We start from the raw sequence: 23,224 nt of genomic DNA on the forward strand, positions 1-23,224 counted from the left end.
AGGTCAGTAACGCATGGGCAATCACAAGATGGATCTAGAACAGTAATTGGATTTGACAATAATGAGTTACGATGATGCGCTTTCAGGACTGACACCTTTCCAGTAATGAAGTGGATCGTGTTGATGAACAGCAAATGGCGAACTTGAGTTCGGCAAAGTTTTGTCTAGACGTCGCAATTTAGGTACGGTGGCTTAATAACGGAGACTGAAGTTCCCGCGATCGGGTTGTCGATGATTTTGAATAAGTTTACTGGTAGCATGGTTGTTTTGGTTGCAAGTTTTTCTAAGTTCGGGTTTGCGACGCATCGTTGTTCCGGAGTTATCAAGATGCACCGCGAGCGTCGGCGGGCTTTTGGCCGTTCCCGCGTAATCAGAGGGTCGGCGGTGATTGCGCTTTGAATGGGTTAGTTTGGTGACCAGGTTAGGAAGGCATTGGCAATCAGAAGATGGGTTTAGAACAGTAATTTGATTTGATAATAATGAATTACGATGATGCGCTTTGAGGGCTGACGCGTTTGCGAGTAACGAAGTAGCACGTGTTGATGATATAATCGATGGCGAGCTTGCGCGCCGCCGTCGTTTCCACTCAGTCGTGACGTGGGCGTCGGCCGTGGAAGCCGCCGTACAAGTGCATGGCTCGACCAGCCAGGAGCGTGAGCTCCCCGTGAGGATGGCCGGTCGTCGAAGCAGTTCCATCGGCTGTCGCTCTCTGATCGGCCGCCGGACCTCCGTCTACGTCACCTCCTACGATCCCGTCAAGGTAACTAGGAGAAGCTGTCATGCTCTCTATGCAGCCCTTAGCGCTTCTCCCTGCCGCAAATCCGCCAATCACGAGACAACCCCAACACCGCAAGAAGCTCCTCCGACAAAGAACGCGTTCCCTCCACATGTACGATAACGATTAGTATCCTGGTAACGTGCTTTTTGACGAACTTTCAAACTTTTCGCATCTCGCCAAACTTTCTGCGCACGGAGATACGCGCGTTTTCAGAATAGGAGAATGCGTTCAAAGAAAATTCTGACTTTCGCACTAACAGAAGGAGGGGATTTTTACCACCAGACCATCTATTATGATCAAACGATGCCACTTGGAGAAAAAACGACGCTTCCTGTGGAAAGATCATTAGCTTTTTTACAAGACGAATCACGAGCGAAGCAAATGAGCTCAAATTTTAAGAGAAACTGGACACGGACATCAATTCTTTTACTGGCGCGTTATCTGAATTTATGGCGCCTGATGTTTGAGCATCGACTATGCGAACAACGCTAACGAGACGATGCACATGTAGCCAGACGAAACAAAAACTCTTCAAAATTTCAAATCGTTCTCAAACAAGGGATGATTACAACCATGACGATACAACATCCAAGTTTACAAATCGCTTGTTTATTTACGAGGGGTACAATTCAAATATGACTATTGATTGTATACTTCATAAATAAACAGAAACTCTCAGGCTTGGTTGTAGCGCTTCGACACAGGCAATTTCATGAATTCGGTTGACATATTCATTGCTACTTGTCCTGAAAGTAAACTGAACATACGATCTGGCTGAACGGGTAGCCATGCCATAAAAACGACACATTAAATTACATTTACAAATGCGTACATACACTCAAGTAAAGTCAGTAATGTAACCGCAATTCTACGTATCGCAAAATAAAAATATCCGAAAAAACACTAAAAGCAATAATGTAGAAACAGTAGCATCAAAATAACGTCAAAATCTACTCTTTTGTGACACACTGGTCACAGTTTTTGACGTTCGAAAGTAGACATACAAAAAACTAAACCTAATGCATAAGTAACGTCTTAAAACAATAAGAGCTTTTATAAAAACAATCATACTGAAAAAATAAATGCAAAAATATTAAAAATTTCCCAAAACAACTTATAAATATAGAAATGTTAAAATATCGTTAAATTTACTGCGAGTAGCTACATATATACTGTTACGTTATCCATAAACGACTAGATGCAGTCTATTGGAACAAAATAGCAAAGCATAACAAAATTTATGACTCGTCACGTTGAAACAACGTTAAAATTTTATTAAAATCAAATAACGACCAACTAGTCGTAAAAATATTTCTTTCTATCGCAGCATATAATACATAAACTTAAATTTACTGGCTGGACCAATAGTCATACGAGAAAACAATCACATGAATCTCAAAACGTTAAAGCAATAACTAAACAATAAAGTAAAAAAAAATTGAAAGCCACAACATTTCAACGACACGTGACATTTTCAGATAGATAATTAAGGAATAGTTACACATTTATTCTGAGGCTGGAGTGCATTTTGATAAAGTCTATAAACACTGTATTGAAAAGAATATTTAAGTAAATTTTAAGACAAATTTCAAATTTCACATTTAAGAACAATATAAATGACTCACTCGCGTCGTCATTTTTGCTAAAAGTGTTCATTTTTATTGGTTGACTTACCGGTGGTGCAAAGAATGGCCTTGGTAGGTGGTGGAGGGTATTTTGATGTGCCCAGACAGCGTCCCCAAAGCGAAGAAGCGGAGAATCACATCACACTTGGCCGTGGTTTCACGAAAGATTCTCGCGCGAAATTAGCGTCTAAAAAATGCCCCCATTTAAGCGTATAATAATTATTTCATTAGCAACTGGCGGCGTTGGTGCTTCGGACCAGTATATAAAGCGGAGTTTATGTTAAGTAAAAGAGCGCCCTTTTGAAATGAGAAATATAGCTATAAACGTTGCGGCGCGTCAGTTCGGAGGGCCCTTAATCACTTACGCCACGCCGCTTCGGAGGGACTCTTGAAAAGTTGACACACTTTCCCCGAGCGACTCGGTAAAATTGATATCAAACAACAAGCCATTAACTAGAAAACTTAACTTTTAATTCAATTATTCGAAACGTGCACTCGACCATGCTCCACAAACACATATCGAAAGAAAAGAGTGCATATTTTTTATTTGAGAACGTTTTACGGACGTCAGTTGGAAATTTCACAAAGTTCAGCCCTTCTAGTACAATGGAAACTTTTCGAGCGATTACAACTTTACCACTTTCGAATAAATTCCATACGCTCAGCAGAACCAAATTAAATAAAAGCCGATAATGCGAGCTGGAGTTGGACCAGGAAGCTCACCTTTAAACAGCTACAACTATTTTAATTATGTTTACGAATTCCTCAAATCTCGCACAGCTCCGTCAACTTATCTTCATACATATTTAAAATGTCTAGCTTTTAATGGAACGTTGGCATGACAAGAAATTTCAAACACAATAACAAAACATGATTGATATGAAGCCTACCTGCACTGTCAATATAACCGAAAATGTTTACAGACGCTAATGACACCTCGAACACGCCCGATACAGGAGCAAAACGATTTTTTATTACCAAGGGACAACTAATACAACTTATTAAATGCACGGAACATTAATACCTAACTTACATGTTATAATTTTAAAAATCCCTGTGGGTCCTTTGAAAACACGTCTATAGTGAAATTTAACTTCAAAATCATTTCTATGCTCAAATTTTGTAGAAAAAAGAATTTATTCATGAGTATCAATCGATGGTGTCAGTATGATAACATGGGGTGCATTTGAGCGGATCTATAGAGTAAAAGCACTCGTAGACTATTAATTAAAGTATTATTGATAGACTGGATTAATTAACTGAAGATAAGATAGGATTAAAGAGTCGTTTATTAGGATCATTTGATAACTAGTTGAAAGGAACTTTTTTGTCAAAAATAAAACGAGCGTTTTGTGTGTTGATGTTAAGAAAAATTAATTTGGGTTTAGAAACTTTGGAGTACCACAAGGTTCTTTACAAGGACCCCTTATATGTATTACAAAATTAAACTCCCTGACATATTTCAGAAACGAGCTCGCTTTTCCAGAACAAACTGTACACAGTTGCGGTTTTCATTTATTTCATGCTTTTTTGCGTATTAATTGCTAGAAGCGTGTTTTGTCCTGATTTTGGCAACTTTGAAGTTTGTTAATTATGTTTTGTAATTTACTGCAGAAATGAGATTTTTGTGTACATTTTTTCGAGAAATTGAATTTTAAACTGGTTTTGGTGTGGCGAGAATCACTTATGTGGAGTGTGGTTAAATGAGATAAAAGTGTTCCGTTTCTGGCCACTTTGAAAGTAATTAAAAAAGAGTTAACAGCTTGTTGAATGAAATGTGTCAAAGCCTATATTGGGTGCATGTTCATTAAATTCTGTGACCTCCCCGTCTAAACACACACCCTTTGGATGATGGCTCTAAAATGATCTCCCTCTACGGCGTCCGGACTGACAAACTTTTAGGTTCTCTGAGGCAGACAAGTAAAGTTCCGATGAAATTTATTACTCCAATAAAATTTTTACAATAAAAACTTTGCTTTTGGCATGAACAAATGGCAGATACGCCGGGAAAATAATAAAATCAATTTCGCCTATCTGCAAATTCGTAACAAGTACGTGATTGCAGTGGACGAAAATGGCGGATGCGCCGGGGAAATGGATTTGTTTATAAAGGTTTTCTTATTTAATGGGGGCTTTATAAATCTGGTGTCCCTTTTGAGTTAACAAATTTAAACTCATGTGTCGGGAAAAAAACGGAAGCCCAGAAGTAATTTTGTTGGGGCCTGGGTGAAAATTTTATTAATCTTTTAGAGAAATTCGCTCACCCTAAGCAAAATATTTTCATTACTTCTTTGAAGAGACTAAATTAAATAAAGTGCACGCACCACGTAAGCAACCGACATCACGCCTGAGTTTTTATTTTATTAAAAATGGTGGAGGTGGCGGGTAAACATTTGCATTTTTGATGACTTTTCTACGAACGATGAATAATTAACTTGAATGTGATGATGATTAATCGTCTATAAACTAGCGCTGAAACGTGTAGGCGTATGTGAAGCGAATTTAAATATGTTCGGAACTTCGCCTATCTGTTTAATGCAAGTGCTCGAAAGTCGATGGTAAACAAATAAAGTGCCTGCTATTTACTCTCTTCTTCCATTGCTCAAAAGTTTAATTAGCAACACGCATCGAAATTACGTTACATCAAACGAAAGACCCTCAATGCTGAATGATGGCGCAAAAAGAAATTAATTTTATCGATTTGTTTCGAGGTTATTAAGCATCAAATTTCCATTATGTCGAAAGAAAAAGTTTTCACAAGTGCTCTCTACTAAAACTGGTAATAATCACGGCACGAGAAATAGCTGAATTAAAAAATAATTTCAATGTTCTCAGCGCTGTCTTATTAAGGTCACAGCTTTCAAACTTTAAGTAGCGGAAATTTTTGCCGTTGCCATTTTCAACGTCGTTATTTATAACTCGATATTGCCTCAAAACTTCGAATTAGGGCCATCGAAACGTTTCGAGCTCATCCGTACTTATCAATCATAGAACCAGAACCACTGTTGCGCAACATCACTCCTATCCTACCTAATCCCCAGAAAATAAAAACGCTATTATTACGCAATTCGACTCCCTTACACACCTACGTTCAGTTCTCGGGCACCATTTTTTCATCAGTTAGTTCAACGAATAAATCGCGGCGCGGAGTAAGACGCTTCTGGATCACCCAAACATCGAATGTTTTTGCATCACGCGTCACGCAGGCACAGCACCATCAAGTCGGTTTATTTAGGATGCGAAAAGCCTCCGTCGACGCCTGAGCAAGCATCATTTTCGATTTATTAGTCGTGTTGTGGCCCTAAAAAACAGCTCGCAGCAGCCGGTATGTACATTAAACGGGATGCGTTGCTTGGGTACACGTTCATTAAGTCGAGCAGTTCCGAAATGAGTTCAAGAATTGACAGACGAGAATTTATCCGTTCTGGACAAACAAATCGAGCGAAAATAAACGAATTACTTTGGGAGTCCTGAAGGAGACGTATTAGAATCGATTTTGTCTATAACAAAAATACAAAGCTGCGATTTTCGAAAGTTTATGGAGATTCGTACATTTTCGAGGTCTGAAATGAGGGATTAGATATTTTGTGTTATAATCTTCTCGGCATAAAACCTCATTTCCGATCCGCGAACTTTATGGGAGTTTATAACAAGATGGTGGGTTCAATAAGGCTTGCGTGATTCCCCGTGTTATTGTAAATTGAATAATAAATAAAATAGGGAAAATTGTCGCCGAGGTTTTTCAGGTGAAAGTTTCCTCGGCTCGGGTATCCATTCCTCCGGTATAAATTTTCTCTCCGGGAGTAGCTTAGTAACGGTAGGTTGCAAGAAAGTACTTTATAAAATCGGAGTCAACTAACCGTTCAGGAACGGTGCCAGGTGATTTATTATGCACACCCTACTGTTTAACTAACGGGCGTGTTTGTTGACACTTTTTCGTACAAATTGATTATAGATTTTATCATATGTGCCGTAAAGACGATCTAGGAATTTTTATCTCGCAAACTTTCGCCGAAAACGGCGACATTCCCAAAAGTGCCAGCAATAAACGCCTTCGGCATATGCAATCTAACGACATCGCACAACTTTTCCTCTCACTATTATTTATAAACCTAATAAACGCGACTTTTATACCGTCGTATATTCGCGGGGCTGAGACAAATTGATTCTATATTCAAACGGGCGCCACCTGGTTGTTACACAAACACTACACAATTGCGCTTACCTCAAACGCGCGAGGGTTTCTATTGTACGCGAACGTTTTGGTAAAATTATCGGTGATGGGACTCGGGGGGTGTCAGAGTTACGTTTATAGGTTTTTCCGCGTGATCTGGGTCAAGAAAGCGAGATTTGGGGCGAGTAAGCGCTATCCGTGTGTCATGAATTAGCTATAAGTCTTGCATAAAGCTCATAAGCAAGCTATTCACTCGGTACCTACAGGTAATAGATTATAAAACATGTATCGCTAAAACCGGCCAGTACACGTGCTAAGGTCCTCACAGCCGCTATGATGGATGCGTGCAAGTTCTCTAAACTTCGCTCTATTATTGCCACACTCTGCCATAATACTATAGATAACTGAATAATAGACAATAGACATTAGCAAACAATTACTCAACCCGCCGGTACCCAATAAAATTTTATCTTCTGAATAACAGCCATTCAATATGTAACGGCTGCGACATTTACACAAACGTATGTATAGTCAGCTCGGTGAAAAGGGGTTTCTTAACGCTTAATAGCTATGTTTTCATATTCAACAACCGTTTCATTATGGTGAATAATCAACGTCAATAAGTTATTTCGCGCGCTTCGGAGTTCCACGAGTTGAGCTTGCACTGGTAATCGTGAAACTTTTGCATTTCGTGCGCGAAAAAATGTATGTAGAATTACATTACAGTTGTCGCAAATGTGCTGCTTTTATTATGTGGCTGGACGTTTTCATATTAGTAAGGTTATAAAGTGGAAACACAATTTTTCCTCCGGCTAAAACGAATTTCAGAACTAACAGCTACGTTTCGCAAAATGTGTGAAAACTTAATGTTGCCTTTTAAATATGAACACACACAACATGAATTCGTTTAACGAACACCGACTTCGGTCTCCATTATTTTCTCAAAAATCGTGTGATCATAGGCAACCAATAATTCATCTTGAATGATAGTTGCCTATTATTATAAGTGAATATTAATAAGTCACGGTTGTGAGAGCGCATTCCGTTGGTGTCGTGCTCGGATCGAGTAAAAAATATTTAGTTTATGCGACGAATGCAGCCAGCGACAAGGTGGACTATTTTCAGTTCCCGCGTTAACTACAATCTTGAAATAATTCGCCTGAAACCGTTTTACAGAGACAACATCCATAAAAAATGTCGTAAAATTCATTTAATCATTTAAATCGTTTGAGGCTCCATAAAACAAGAAAACACGTACCTAGCGTAATAACGTTGTAAAATCCAGTAGATCATTTGGCGCGTGCGCGGTGGCAGTGGTGTCACACTCCGAAAAACGGAACTTGAGAAAAATGCGCGTTTCCCTAACAACGTTAACAAGATCAAGACGTTAAAGAAACTAGCAACGTGACTAGCTACGCATTTATATATATCGAGGTGGCGGCCACGCCTCTTTTCCCCACGCTGCATAACATTAAATGGACAGGAGTGGGGGGTTAAGACCAGCATCTGCGTTAAACAAACTGTTCTGTTTTTCGGGATTTCTGGATAATCTACGGTGTCTAGAAATGTTGGTTGAATTTATATTTAATTACGCGACTTTTATACCGTCTTTTTTTTTTATTTTGGTGGAAGGTATATGGCGCGTTGGTTTGTGGCTTGGAGACAACGAATTTCGCTTTTATTAGAAGCTTTTATCGGTAATTGAACAAATGAGCGAAAAGTTTGTAATTCGGTCGAAGGTTGAGTTGGGGAAATCAATAAATCTGTACCATTTTAAATAAAAATATAAACGTAGAAAATGTGGAACCTCTTACCGTCGCTGAAATATTTAGCAGTTTAAATGGCAGTACACCGTCGGATAAATCTCACGCATTATTTTTGTTATCCTAAAGTTGACGAAAAGATTCTCGACGATGAGACGGCGGAAATTTTATCTTGCCAAAAATGAGGTGGTAAAAATTTCATTTTACGGCTTTATGCAGTAAAGCGGGCGCCGAAATCGCTTTATTAGTAATTAAGCACGTTTTAAAAAATGCAACAATCAAGTATAACGTCGGGGGAAGAAATTCAATCAAGAAATTCAATCAATTATCAACTAGTTGCTTTAAGTCACGCATATTGGAGCAACATGTACTAATATCGCTTCTAATTAGTCCGAATTGAATTGTTTTGTGTCATGTCGCCGGTATCGATTTCGGATAGATGAAAGGAATTTCATTCTCGCTTTTGTTTTCATGAATTTTCTTCGCATATAAAAAAATGGTAATAGTATCTTGGGAGAGATAATTACGCGAAACGGTGCCACTACGAGATCGCATAATAAGATAAGAAGGAGGCGACCATCTATAAAATTACCATAATTACATTCCTCTTTAATATATTCGCGTATCTAAATTAAATGTAACGGATATGTTAAAAATATCTGACATTTCGAGAACACTCGCTATCTCGTAGGGGTTGAAAACCCATCGACGTGTTACGCATATCTTATCCATCTTCGCGGCATGTTTTACGCACGGAAGCAATAAACTTGGTTATTTATTGAGCCACTCGTACAGTAATTATTTTCCGATCTGGAGCTCGAAGTACAAATAAACCACTTCAATTTCCAATAAAAATATGTAGAACCAAATTAGGGAATCATACATCAAAATACGTTCATCCGCCTCAAAAAGAAGAACAAAATTAAGTTACGACCAAAGCATTCAATTTATTACTTGTCGTAAATTTGATATTCATATTTTCTGTTTATTCAAGGGAAAATTTAATAAAATGAACGTGGACACGAGATACCGTTGAATTTTAGATTTTAGTGTCTTTTACAAAGCTTCAGCTTATTTATTATTTAAAAGTGCGCTCATCAAAACGCAATTAACTTAATCGGAACACACAAAAACGTTCATTTTCTTCAATTTTGGAATTATTTGTTGAAATAATACACGTACTAGCTATTAACCAAAATTACTTTCTCGTCATGACTGAATTGATTGGGATTAAATTCTCTTTGAGTAAAATAATATTTATCCATCTATACCTTCATACTCCGATTCATAAAATATTTAACTGATACAGAATGGAGAATGAATTATTTACGGAAAACTCGTTCATTGCTGTGGAATGAAACAATGCTTAGCTCAGAAAAACTACCATCGATACACCATTAACCGATAATGACTGATTTTGTTTCTCTTCTCTTCGATCGATACTTTAAACACGTCTATCAAACACTAATTGACCCAAACACACGACGAAGTTTGCAGCGTGAGCCCGAAACGAGTGCTGCAATTTCATTTGCTAATACCGTCACGTAATGAACTCATTACTTAATTAAACTTTGCAAATTTTTTGTTGTGGCGAAATTACAAACTTTCGTAACTGTAATTACTAAAGCTACACGTTCACTATGATTGATCGCCTCCTCTTTTCTTTACTTTTTGACAAGTGCGTGCTCTGGCGACTCACACTCGAACTAAGTAAATTGAGAGGCACGTTTCTAATTTAGTTAGTATTTCTATGGTTTTATCAGAAAAGTACGAAATTAACTTTAAGTCGTTCTTCGACATTTCAATCTTGATCCCAACTTAATGTCTTACTAAGTTTGCTGATGGTTCATTAATGTTGAGGAACAGTCTTTAATTTTTAATTTAAGTTGGTAGTTATTTTTAAAGCTAAAAGTATTAACAGAGTGATCACTCACTTAGTTTGACGTTTAGCATTATCTACTCTTATTAAAGTCCATATCCATTTCACTGATATCATCAAACATGTGATATCTGGAAAATTGCATTTCATCATCAATAGCCCTCTATCGTATGAAGTGTTATTGTTGCAGCTAAATTAAATTTAAATTAAACCCCAGAATTTGTAAAAGTAGCAATTTTCGCTTTCTTATTTCGTCTATAAAACGTCGTGTTTACGTGAACGGAAATCGTCAAATCAATAAAACAGGAATAATTGCGAGCTTAGTCGACATCCTTGAATTACTCCTGTTGCTCTAGAAGTTTTACATTACTTATTAAAGTGAACAGACTGTGGTGATTTCTGGTTTATCTAAAAGCGTTCTTTCTGCAAGAAAGATCTCTAAAATGGTTATTTAACGATTTTGATTTCATCATTTGCGGGCTTTTAAGCTTTTATTTGAAATCGATTGATCGATATGCTTGTTGTCGTTTATACAACGTCTTTTCCAACTTGGTTGCGATATTGTACAAGTTAGCGACGTCAAGTGTGTCCTCGATGTGATTTTTAATTATGTGAGCAGTGATTATCGAGTGCAGCTTGAGGTCTTTTATTGCACGGAGAATGTGTGAATTGTGAAAACGTGAGGAATTTGTTGCGACATTTTTGTTTCGGGGGTAATATTTATTTTACAGTGGGAAAACGGTAGGAAATATTTACGCAAATGTGCGTGGTGGATCCATACGTCTGGAATTTTGATGAGCTATTTTCATGAGCATATTTTGAAAAATGAAGTTGTTTGTTTGCCCTGTGACTGTTGATTTTTCTCATACTTTGTGTACAAGACTTGATAAAAATTTCATTTAATATTGTATATTATGCATTGTCAGAGTTATTAATTAAAGTTAAATTAAGTTTCTTCCCGTTCCATTTTATGTTTTTTATTTACAATACCTGTTTTCATGAATTTAATTATCATTTAATGCGCATTTTTCGAGAGACTCAAAGAACAATTTATATTTATTTAGCTTTGAATCTTTATTAAATTTTCTCGTTCTGATTTTCAACTTCTCAATCACTCGTTTGTCGTCGTAAATATTTTTTGCGACGTGGAGATAACGGTCCTTTTGCGAGCTATTGTTTTTTGTTGCTTGAAGGGTTTAATTTATAAAGAAGAGAAAGAGTTCATTCTTTTGAAAAAATCGCTCGGTGTCGGGAGCGTTATGAAAAACAAAATTCTTTTTGCTCGGGCCTGAAATATTGTTAGTGTATTGTTTCTTCGGGGATTAACTAGAGTAAACGCAAGTTTGATAACATAAATTATATAAACTTTACTTTCTGTAATCGCAATAACAATCAATAACTTGTTTTACGCAACACTGGCAGTAAGCGGGTGAGGAGCGATGGATTTGCTTGTGGAAATGCACAAAAAGCATGTTCTTGTGAGGGCTATTTGTGTTAGTGACGTTGTGGCAAGGGAGGCCATCAATACCCATAAATGACGTTATGTATAGTAGAATTCCCAGTGGAACTGCGTTCCAGCGAATTTAAAAGTCAACACATGACTAACATTAACATGTCGGCTAGGATGTTGTTATCGACACGTACGAAACCGCAGAGGGGATAAGTACACGTATGCATTTAAATTAGAACAATGCTTTTACAAAGATTCGTAGCAGAAGCACCACAAAATTCGCATAAAAAGTCGCTTAGTTTTCCTTACCGACAACGGAGGCAGCAACCCTTCATTCATCCCCATCCCGGCATTCTTAAACTATTTCCAGTTCCAGTAGTGCGAAACTATCACGATTGTCCGTTCAACTGCGCACCAAACCATGAGTTTTATCTTATTGTATCTGTGTACTTCTATCTCTTTCTGTTCGACGGGTCGCCCGGGATTCACAACTTTCAAAGGACTGCTTATGAACTGGTATTAATTTTTTCGTGTTGTGAACGCTAATCCTTACGGAATAGGCGAGGAGGCGGCGCTTTGTTGTAGGCGGACTGGTGGTGGTAAAATTCGACATATTTTTACGTAAAACCTGTAATCTTTGCGTGTGCCAAACTTCAATTGGCCAGTGTTAATGAAACGGAGATAAACCGCATTAGAAATCGGTATAATCCGTATTTCCAATTATATTTAGGAAGCGGCCGGGCTGTGTTTATGACGATAGCACAAATCTTTCCCACATTTGTTCAGCGATTGGTAGCGAACGCGTTTAAGAAATCCTGTCCTAATTTTACAAATGACAGAAAGCGTTAATTTCAGTGCAGTTCCTGAAAGCGCGGACGGATGATTTCGCTCGTTCACACATACTCTCCCCAGTTCGCCCTCCCATTCTTCCCTCTCCCCTGTGTTTATTTCGATTTTTTATCTCTTTATTTTCTCAGCCTCCGTCAATTACGAGTTTGATTTCAACTTTTTCTCGCTCTCTTTCTGGCTTTATTTCAATCATTCGCTTTCTTTTTGTTGCTGTCTCTGTTTCAACAGTCGCCTGGGATTCGCATTTTGCTATGCCTACTTGGCAATTGGTATGATATTATTTCGCTCTTACTCTCTCGATTGATTTTTTCTATTTCTGTGATTTGTTCATCGAACTATAGCGAGCACGTTTAAGAAATATTGCTTTACGTTGGAAATGTCAAGTTTCCCATTTTTACAAACGATAAAATGCATCAAGTTTCAAATGTGATTTATCAAAACAATAAACTGGTTTATAAGCAAGAAGTTACACCATTTTGATTTTGTTCTCTCTCTCTCTTCCACTTTCGACGTTTCACAACCTGTAGAATACGCAAATATTGGATGACTTGATATATACTTTAAAATGGTCAAACCCCAACGAAAATTGCTTCTTTCCGTCCAAAAATCTGATTACGTCTTTGAAAAATTATTAACTTTGATTTTGCGATTTTTTTATGATAGCCACAAGTATAATTTCAATTTTACCATTGGAAAATTTGTAAATGACGTCATCAAATTGTTGGCGGGGATGTTAAATACATTTTGAAGTTAGCGTTAGCATAGATCTAAAATTTGGCAACAATCGGTCCAGTAGTTTCGGAGATTATTTGTGTTAATAAAAATCTACACAGACGACAGATGGACTCTAACCAAAATTTGTCTAATCATTTGATGATATGATATCCTTTCTATTTTTTTTAATTAAACGCCATTTAAATTTTATAAAATAATAGTCCTATATTTGTGGATTATGAATCCGATTTGACTTTTTTACCCCACGCATTCAGATTTTTACAAAATATATCGAAAGTGGATTATCACATTTTACACCAATATTGATACGGAGAGACGCGTCACTTCGCAGTAAAAATGTAACATTCTCAACTAACGTGGCTAGTTTGATTGATTCACGGATCATAATTGACTTATTTATCAAATCAAGAAAAAAAATTGAGAATACAAGAATGTTGCGCCCACTTATATTTAATAATAATAATATTCAGGTTATACTCCTCTGTTTTTAGGAGACAAAATTATTTAAATCAGGCAATTTGCTACGTACTTAATCGTCACATTCTTGTGATTAATGAATGAGTCAATTTATTTTATTGATTAAATCAGAAATGGCTCACTCCATTGTCCTGAAAATTTGGGAATATAATACTGTTATTATGAATAAATAGTATTACACTAGACCTATCCAAATTGATATACGTGTCCTTGCAAAATTTTGTAATGGAGACATTCACTTGAAACATACGCATATCATACTTCTTTACTTGCATTTTAACAGTCCATATCTATCTTTTTTTCAAACTTATAGAGGTTATAATAGATATATAATATAATAAAATTGCCAAAATTATTACCACTTTTATGTTTTTTCGACGTTTCATGACCCCAACAGTACGAAAAAAGTAGTCTCCCGTTTCCGTCGTGTCTGTCAGTCTACTTTGCTTTTGTGTTAAAGAAGACAAACTCATTCAAATGAAACTCATTTCTATGTGACATTCTTTCGATATATCGGATGTCTGGAAAATAGCGGATTAACTCTTCAGTACGTTATGTACGGGGGTTTCGGGAGTCCCAAAAAAAATAATCAAAACATTCTTTATGATGTAAATTACGAAAAAAACGTAATTTTATAAAAGTAAAATTGGCAACACTGCACGCACTTAATGCGTGAATACCTCCGGCTTACTTTCTGATGTCTTAGTAACTATGGCGACTGAAATCCACCTTTTATTTTTTTTAGGATAATAAACATAAGAAACTGATTTTAGCAGCTACTAGCCCGGCCCACCCGCCCTCTTTTTTCTTAAAGGGTATGTCATTTGCCAAAATCAGTCTTATCTTAGCAGCTACTCGCCCCACCCACCCACCCTTTCTTTTCTTAGCGGATATGTCATTTGCCAAAATCAGTTTTATCTTAGCAGCTACTAGCTAGGATAAGACTGGTTTTGGCAAATTAAATCCCTCTAAGAAAATAGAGGGTGGGTGGGCGGGGTTAGTACTTTCTAATCTAAGATCATCCGTAAATGACACATCTTCTAAGAAAAGAAAGGGTGGGCGGGGGTAGCTCCTGCTAAGATAAAACTGATTTTGGCAAATGAGATACCCTCTAAAAAAAGAGAGGGCGGGTGGGTGGGGCTATATCAAATCAATCAAAATCAAATTTTATAATTTTTTAAAGAGCTGAATTTGTTGGATTATATTTATAGCCTTCGACCAATTTTTTATTGATCAAATTAAGAACCTCATTTTCTAGAAAATGTGAGAATACCCACGTCATATACAAAATATTTTGTTCCATTGTAGCTTAATTAATTTTTAGTCCTGTGTTTTGAGGAGATAACTCATTCAAATTAAACAAATGTCTATGTGACATTCTTTCGATGTATAAACATAAATAATCGAAGTTAACCATGTACACTGAAAATAAAACTCTTTTCTACTGGTTATTTGCTTTGAATTTATTTTATATTGTTCGTATGTCTGCGGACGGCACCTCTTTAGAATTTGCGCCACTGGTTTTTACTATGCAAAGAAAACAAAAATGTTTTATAATTTTTAAATGAAGCGGAATTTGTTGGACTGTACTTCAAGGGCGAGGGAAGTTCTGTCGAAGTAACCTTGGACCAATTTTAACTTCCCGAGCGTAAGTTTGAGCTACTATTACATAGTACTGAATGACAAGGGATGTAATTTATGCCTCTGGTTTTCACTTTAGAGCGGTTATCACAAAACGAAAGTCGTAAAAGCAAATTTTATAATTTTTTTAAAGAGCTTGATTTGTTGAATTATATTTATATCCTTCGACCTATTTTTTATTGATCAAATTAAAAACCTCATTTTCTAGAAAATGTGAGAATACCCACGTCTTTATTTAATTACGATTAAATAAGAATAATAATAATAATAATCATCATATACAAAATATTTTGTTCCATTGTGGCTTAATTAATTTTAGTCCTGTGTTTTGCGGAGATAACTCATTCAAATTAAACAAATGTCTGCGTGTCATTCTTTCGATGTATAAACATAAATAATCGAAGTTAAGCATGTACACTGATAATAAAACACTCTTTTCTATTGGTTATTTGCTTTGAATGAATTTATTTTATATTGTTCGTATTGTCTTTGGAATTTGCGCCACTGGTTTTTACTATACAAAGAAAACAAAAATGTTTTATAATTTTTAAATGAAGCGGAATTTGTTGGACTGTACTTCAAGGGCGAGGGAAGTTGTGTCGAAGTAACGTTGGACCAATTTTTACTTCCCGAGCGTAAGTTTGAGCTGTTACATAGTACTGAAGGACAAGGGGTGTAATTTATGCCTCTGATTTTCAATTTTTTATTGATCAAATTAAGAATCTCATTTTCTACAAAATGTGAGAATACCCACGTCTTGATTTAATTACGATTAAATAAGAATAATAATAATAATGATAATCATATTCAAAATATTTTGTTCTATTGTGGCTTAATTAATTTTTAGTCCTGTGTTTTGAGGAGATAACGCATTCAAATTAAACAGATGTCTACGTGACATTCTTTCGATGTATAAACATAAATAATCAAAGTTAAGCATGTACACTGATAATAAAACACTCTTTTCTATTGGTTATTTGCTTTGAATTTATTTTATATTGTACGTGTTGTCTTTGGAATTTGCGCCACTGGTTTTTACTATACAAAGAAAACAAAAATGTTTTATAATTTTTCAATGAAGCGGAATTTGTTGGACTGTACTTCAAGGGCGAGAGAAGTTCTGTAAAAGTAACCTTGGACCAATTTTAACTTCCCGAGCGTAAGTTTGAGCTGCTATTACATAGTACTGAAGGACAAGGGATGTAATTTATGCCTCTGGTTTTCACTTTAGAGCGGTTATCACAAAACGAAAGTCGTAAAAGCAAATTTTATCATTTTTTTAAAGAGCTTGATTTGTTGCATCCTACCAATTTTTATTGATCAAATTAAGAACCTCATTTTTTAGTTTTTCTTATACAGAGTCACTCAAAAAAATTAATGAATGAGTCAATTTATTGTATTGTTATTTTTAGTATTACACTGCACCATTCCAAGTTGATCTACGTGTTTTTACAAAAATCTTGATGATGTTTTTAATTTATCAAATCAAGAACGAGTAATCTTTAGTCGAAAATTTAAAAATACAATAATGTTAGCTCGCCTATATTTAATAATAACAAAATAAGAATTATAATAGCAATATTCAGAGGGTTTTGCTCTGTTGTAGCTGAATTAATAATTTTTTATTGAACCAAAACCATCAAATCAGGCGATTTGCTATATGCTTAATCGTCGCATTCTTTCGACGTATAAACGTAAATAATAGAAGTTAAGCATGTATTGATTGATTTTCTCCTAATTAACGGAATAAATAAAAAATGGTAAAGGCATATGTAGTGTTAATGACATTAGTAGAAACCACTATTACTTGTATTATCTTTAGGGAGCGAAGCGAGCGATTGTAAAGGTGTTATTTAATATCATGTCACGATATCTGAACTCAGCTCCTGTCCGTGAAAATCAATACAGCAGCTTACCTTTATTATAATAGTCAAATCTTATTTAGCTATCCTTGTCTATCTATCTCTTTTTTAGAGAATAGACAATACAGTCGTTCTTTGTGGTATGCCGACACCAGTTTTCGATTTTTGTGACACTTGTCGTAAATAACGACACCCAAGCCGAATTAAAAAAACCTGGACACATTGTAACATAAATTTTTTAGGCTTAATTATCGTGAATTATGTCATTTATAAACACAAAAACGGGCCACAGCGCGCTTTCAAAATTTTACTTGATTGTCAACACTTTTTTGGAGTTTAATATTTACGAAGCGAACGCTGTTTGTATCTCCCTTGCATGCGTCACCCTTAACTCAGACTAAATAATATATTATCAACGAAATCAATTGGCAACTGTATAGTGTAAAGTCAACAAGTGAACGTTCTAGAATTCCAGGCAACACATTCCAACTTGATATGAACAAGCTGGATTACTAAGAACGAGATTAAACGGATAGTTGGGTTTCGAGTTGCTGATTACTGCGGTCTGACATATACAGTAATATTCTTTACTCTTCCGAGTAACGCAAAAAGATGTGGAATTGGGACTGGCTTAGTGTTTTATCGTGTTGTTACCCCTCAGAGGCAGCGCAAAACAACGGCGTTCCACAAAAAATGAGCGATTTGTATAGTGCATGTCACAGCACGTGCTTTCATATTTTATTCAAAAATACCGAAACTTGAGAGCAATTATTTTTTTGTTTGAGTACAGGAAATGTGGGCGATTTGTGTGCTCGGGGTCACCTGTGGAATGTTTTTATTTGAGTATTGTGTTTTATCAACAGTTGAAGACGAAAAGTTGGGCGGAGGCCATCAAACACGCGAGTTGTTACGAGTACACTTTAAAATAAGCAATTATGGGTTAATAATTGATTTGATAAACAACTGTTTTGTTATTTAGTGTATTATGCGCTATTAAATTTATTATAGAACGTTGTGACTGAGTATAATATGCACCGTAAAATGTAAATATGTTTTGTATAGCCTTTGGTTTTTTAATGTTCATTAAATACTGTACTAACAACACTATATCTACAATTACATTTTCTTTTTCTAATAGTCACTCATAGTAATTGAGGAAATAAGTGCACCGTTTTCCACTGACCTACAATTTACGTGAAACAGGAAGTATTCATCCGGTGCAACCAAAATAAAAATAAATTAAAACAAAAACTTCTAAAATATTGTAATAGTATATTTTTAAATTCCGAAAATGTATTCACTGTTGTGACACAAAATGGCTGACAAATCTAATATAGTTTGTTGGCGTGACGATGCACACACTTTGACGCATGAGTTGCACTAACATTGTTAAATCCTGAGAGTACTCCGCCTTACCCCAATACCCGTTTCGCCTTTCTGTATACAGAGGACCGGACTATTCGGTATTAGGAATAATTAATAAATTTCGGAAGCAACCGAAGTATTAAAGCATCAGCTAAGAAGTTGACTAAGAATTAAATTATAACATTAAATAAGTTGGAGCAGTTTTTGCGCAAACTTTGTACCGAATATAATGAATTAACAATAAATTTTAACATGAAATGTTCTCGATGAATTCACAATTTTATTCGTCTATCAATCTACAGACTGTTAGTAAATCAAATGTGTCAAAGGATAATAACATGCGACTCTTCATGTCATGGCTTTAATTGGAGAGCTACAATGTGTACTACGTCAAAACAAGTGATTTCCTCCGACTTCTATTCAAATAAACGACATCGATGTGTGGGTGACAGTTGCACAAAGTGAACAACGTTATCTATCATAAAATGAAAAGAATACAAATTTTCCACGCTGTTAAAAAGTTTCAAGGCTAACCAGGCTGGATTATTAGCGTCAAAGATATCGTACCCTAAGTTTACGGATTTTTATCTCGACGACGAGTTGAACGTTTATTGAATAGTTATAAAAACATTACCGTCCCCGTTCACGCCTCCAGACTTTTAAATGTTAAATGGAGCATTTTTCATACAGTGTGTGTTCATTCTTTTACAAAGCAATATGTGTTGCGTGTTGGGTCGTATTGAAAAATAAAATGGTGAGAACGGTAGGTACAATAGACTATTGATTTTTGTATGTTGTGCAATAAGACCATTAAACTTGGTTTACATTAATAAGCTAGATATTGCTCTTTAAACAAAATCTGACTACCTATTTGATGTGTTTAATAACCCCGTAGGATACGAAAATTCAGGTTTGTGTATTTGAAACTATTGATCATATTGATTCACAAAAAAGCAATAATTTTCAGTTTTATTTTAATGTTAATGTTATTATATTTAATCCCTCAGAACTGTGGCGACGCGACGTCACTTAAAAAATGTTAAACCCTCATCCTCACTCACCCCGCAGCGACGAAAATTCAACGTAAACAACTTTAAAAAGATTTTTTTAAATTCTAAGTATATTTAATTGGCGTCCTTGTTAAAAAAGCAAGCACTGAAAGTGTGCAGACGGAATAGTTAAAAAAATTTGATTGTATGGTATATTGAGATAAGTATTCTAGTATGAAAAACTTGGTTAAAGTTATTTTAAACCGACTTTCGTTCGCTCTTGAAGTGCAAATCTAAATTAAAGCGGATTCATAAACCCCAAGTAGGACGATGTCATTTTATAAAATTTTATAGCATTTAGTTTACAAAATTTTGACGTGACGTCATCGTTCTTAAGATACATTATATAGATATAAATAATAATATGACAACATCGGTCCAGTTTTTCTATTTTATTTCTTTATTGCTGTTCTCATAGTGATAATGACGCTAAAATAATATTTAAGACAACTTAGAAAGTACGAAATACGTGAATTATAAATTTGTTTGTTTTAAACTAAAGGAACTATCATTTTTATATATCTATGTTGGCCCGAAAAATGACATTTAAATGATTATAAACGAACTGACGATTATATGCCTTAAAAAAGTCAGTTTTTCCTTTTCTGACTCCTGTTTTCAGAGTAATCATTACGCCAAAATAATATTTAAGAAAGCTGAAAAACCACGAACTGTGTAAATTGGCTTAAAAATAAAGAAATTATATTTTTTTTCCAAAAATAATATTTGAAAGCTTATGAATCAACTCACGATTATATGCGTTAAAAAATCAATTTTTCCGTTTCCTCGTTGTTTTGTCAGAGTGATAAGAACGTTAGAATAATATTTAAAATAGCTTAAATAAAACCAATTGAACAAATTGCGAAATTTATGTGTTTAAAAATAAAGAAACCCCAATTTTCATGTTTTTTTTATGTGAAAAATGATATCTAAATGCTTATAAATCAACTGACGATTATATGCGTTAAAAAATCTGTTTATGTTTTTCTCCTGGGTTTTTTAGAATGATAGTAACGCTAAAATAATACTTAAAAAAACTTAAATAAGATGAATTGAATCAATTAAAAAATTTGTTTGATTAAAAATGAAGAAACTAAAATTTTTAGAATTTTTGGTGCAAAAAATGATGTCTGAGCGCTTATGAATCAACTAACGATTAATAGATGTGTTAAAAAGTCGGTTTTTTCATTTTGTCATTGCTAATAAATGATAACAACGCTAAAATAGTATCTAAAAAAGCTTAAATCAGATGAATTGAACAAATTATAAAATTAGTTTGTTTAAAAATAAAGAAATTATAATTTTTATATTTTTTGGGCGCGAAAAATTATATTTGAACATTTATAAATCAACTGATGAGTGACACATTAAAAAATTTGTGTTTCCATTTTCTTATTGCTGTTTTCTGAGTGATAATAATGGTGAAATAATATTTAAGAAAGCTTAAAAATTACGAATTATCAAAATTATAAACTTTGTTTCTTAAAAATAAGACGAATTGAACAAATTATGAAATTAGTGTGTTTAAAATAAAGAAACTACAACTTCTATATTTTTTGGCGGAAAAAATGTTATCTGAACGCTTATAAATCAACTGACGATTATATGTGTTAAAATGATAATAATGCTAAAATGACATTTTAAAAAACTTAAATAAGACTAATTGAACCAATGAAAAGATTTGTTTGTTTAAAAATAAATGATCTACAATTTTTATTTTTTTTCTTCACAAAAAATGACATTTAAACGCTTATAAATCTCTCATTGCTGATGTCAAAGTGATAATAATTCTAAAATACTATTTAAGAAAGCTTAAAAACTACAAATTGTGTGTATTATAAAGTTTATTTGTTTCAGGGTGAAGAAACTATAATTTTTATATTATTCGGTAACAAAAATGATATTTAAACACTTATAAATCAACTGACGATTATATGCGTTAAAAAATTAATGTTTTCATTTTCTCACTACTGTAATAATAACACTAAAATAATATTTAGAGAAGTTTAAAAACTACGAATTGTGTAAATTATAAAATTTGCTTGTGTAAAAATGAAGATACTATAATTTTACAAGTTTTGGTAATGAAAATTATATTTAAATGCTTATAAATCAACTGACGATTATATGCGTCAAACAATTGGTTTCTTCGTTTTCTTGTTGGTTTTTCAGAGTCATAAGGACGTTAAAATAATATCTAAAAAAGCTTCAAATTTGTTTATTTAAAAATAAATGCTTATAAATTCAACTGACGATTATATGCGTCAAAAATTCTGTTTTCAACTTCTCCTTGCTTTGTCAGAATGATATGAACGCTCAAATAATATTTAAGAAAGCTTAAAAACTACGAATTTTATGATTTATAAAATTTGTTTCTTTAAAAATAAATAAAATATAATTTTTATAGTTTTTTGGCGCCGAAAATGATATTTAAACTTGTATAAATCAACTGACCACCACATGCGTTAAAAAATCAGTTTTTCAGTTTTCTCAGTCTGTTCTCAGAGGGATAATAACGCAAAAATAAAACTGAAAAAAAAGCTTAAGAACTACGAATTTTGTAAAATATAAAAACCGTTTAAAAATTATAAAATTTGTTTGTTTTAAAATGAAGAAATTATAATTTTCATAATTTTTTGCAACAATATTATATTTAAATGGTTATAAATGAAGTGGCGATTATATGCGCTGAAAAATTGATTTCTTCGTTTTTTGCGTGATGAAATAATATTTAAAAAACCTTAAATGCGACGAATAGAACAAATAATTCAATTTTTATGTTCAAAAATAAAGAAACTATAATTTTTATATATTTTGGCGGTAAAAAAGAGATTTAAATGCTTATAAATGAACTGACGATTATGTGTATTAAAAAATCGGTGTCTCCTTTTTCTTGTTATTTTGTCAGACTGATAAGAACGTTATAATAATATCTAAAATGGCTTAAATAAAACGAATTGAACGAATTATGTAATTTGTTTGTTTAAAAATGAAGTAAATCATAATTTCTATATTTTTCGGCAACAAAAATACGCGCTAAAAAATCAGTAATAAGAACATTAGAATAATATTTAAAATAGCTTATATGAAACAAAATGAACAAATTAAGAAATTTATGTGTTTAAAAATAAAGAAACCGCAATTTTCATATTTTATTGATATGAAAATTGAAAAAATATCTGAACGTTTACTGACGATTATATGCGTTAAAAAATTGTGTTTCCATTTTCTCACTGCTGTTCTCCGAGTAATAATAACACTAAGAATGAATTGTATGCATTATAACATTTGTTGGTTTAAAAATGAAATAACTATAATTTTAATATTTTTTGGCGCGAAAAATGATATCTGAACGCTTATAAAATCAACTGACGATTATATGCGTTAAAAAATCTGTTTTTCAATATTCTTATTGCTCTTTTTAGAGTGATAATACCGTAAAAATAATATTGAAATAAAGCTCAAGATCTACGGATTGTATGAACTTTAAGCCCCGTTTAAAAATTGAGAAACTATAATTTTTACAATTTTTGCCGCAAAAAATGTTATTTAAACGCGTATAAATCAACTGACGATT

At 34.1% G+C, this 23,224-nt stretch overlaps 1 protein-coding gene across 1 annotated transcript in view; it reads left to right on the top strand.

Moving 5' to 3' along the window:
- The first annotated feature begins 606 nt into the window (after positions 1-606).
- The window catches only part of LOC135141537 (uncharacterized), a 74,863-nt gene continuing 52,245 nt past the window's right edge, over positions 607-23,224 (top strand). The window contains exon 1 of the mRNA XM_064072720.1: positions 607-760. Within this exon, the coding sequence (XP_063928790.1) occupies positions 671-760 (90 nt within the window). The 5' untranslated portion in view covers positions 607-670. The remainder of the gene's footprint in view (positions 761-23,224) is intronic.

The sequence above is a fragment of the Zophobas morio genome, unplaced genomic scaffold (genome assembly GCF_036711695.1).
Source record: "Zophobas morio isolate AGI-343-1 ecotype UQ-CSIRO unplaced genomic scaffold, CSIRO_AGI_Zmor_V1 ptg000044l, whole genome shotgun sequence".
NCBI lineage: Eukaryota > Metazoa > Arthropoda > Insecta > Coleoptera > Tenebrionidae > Zophobas > Zophobas morio.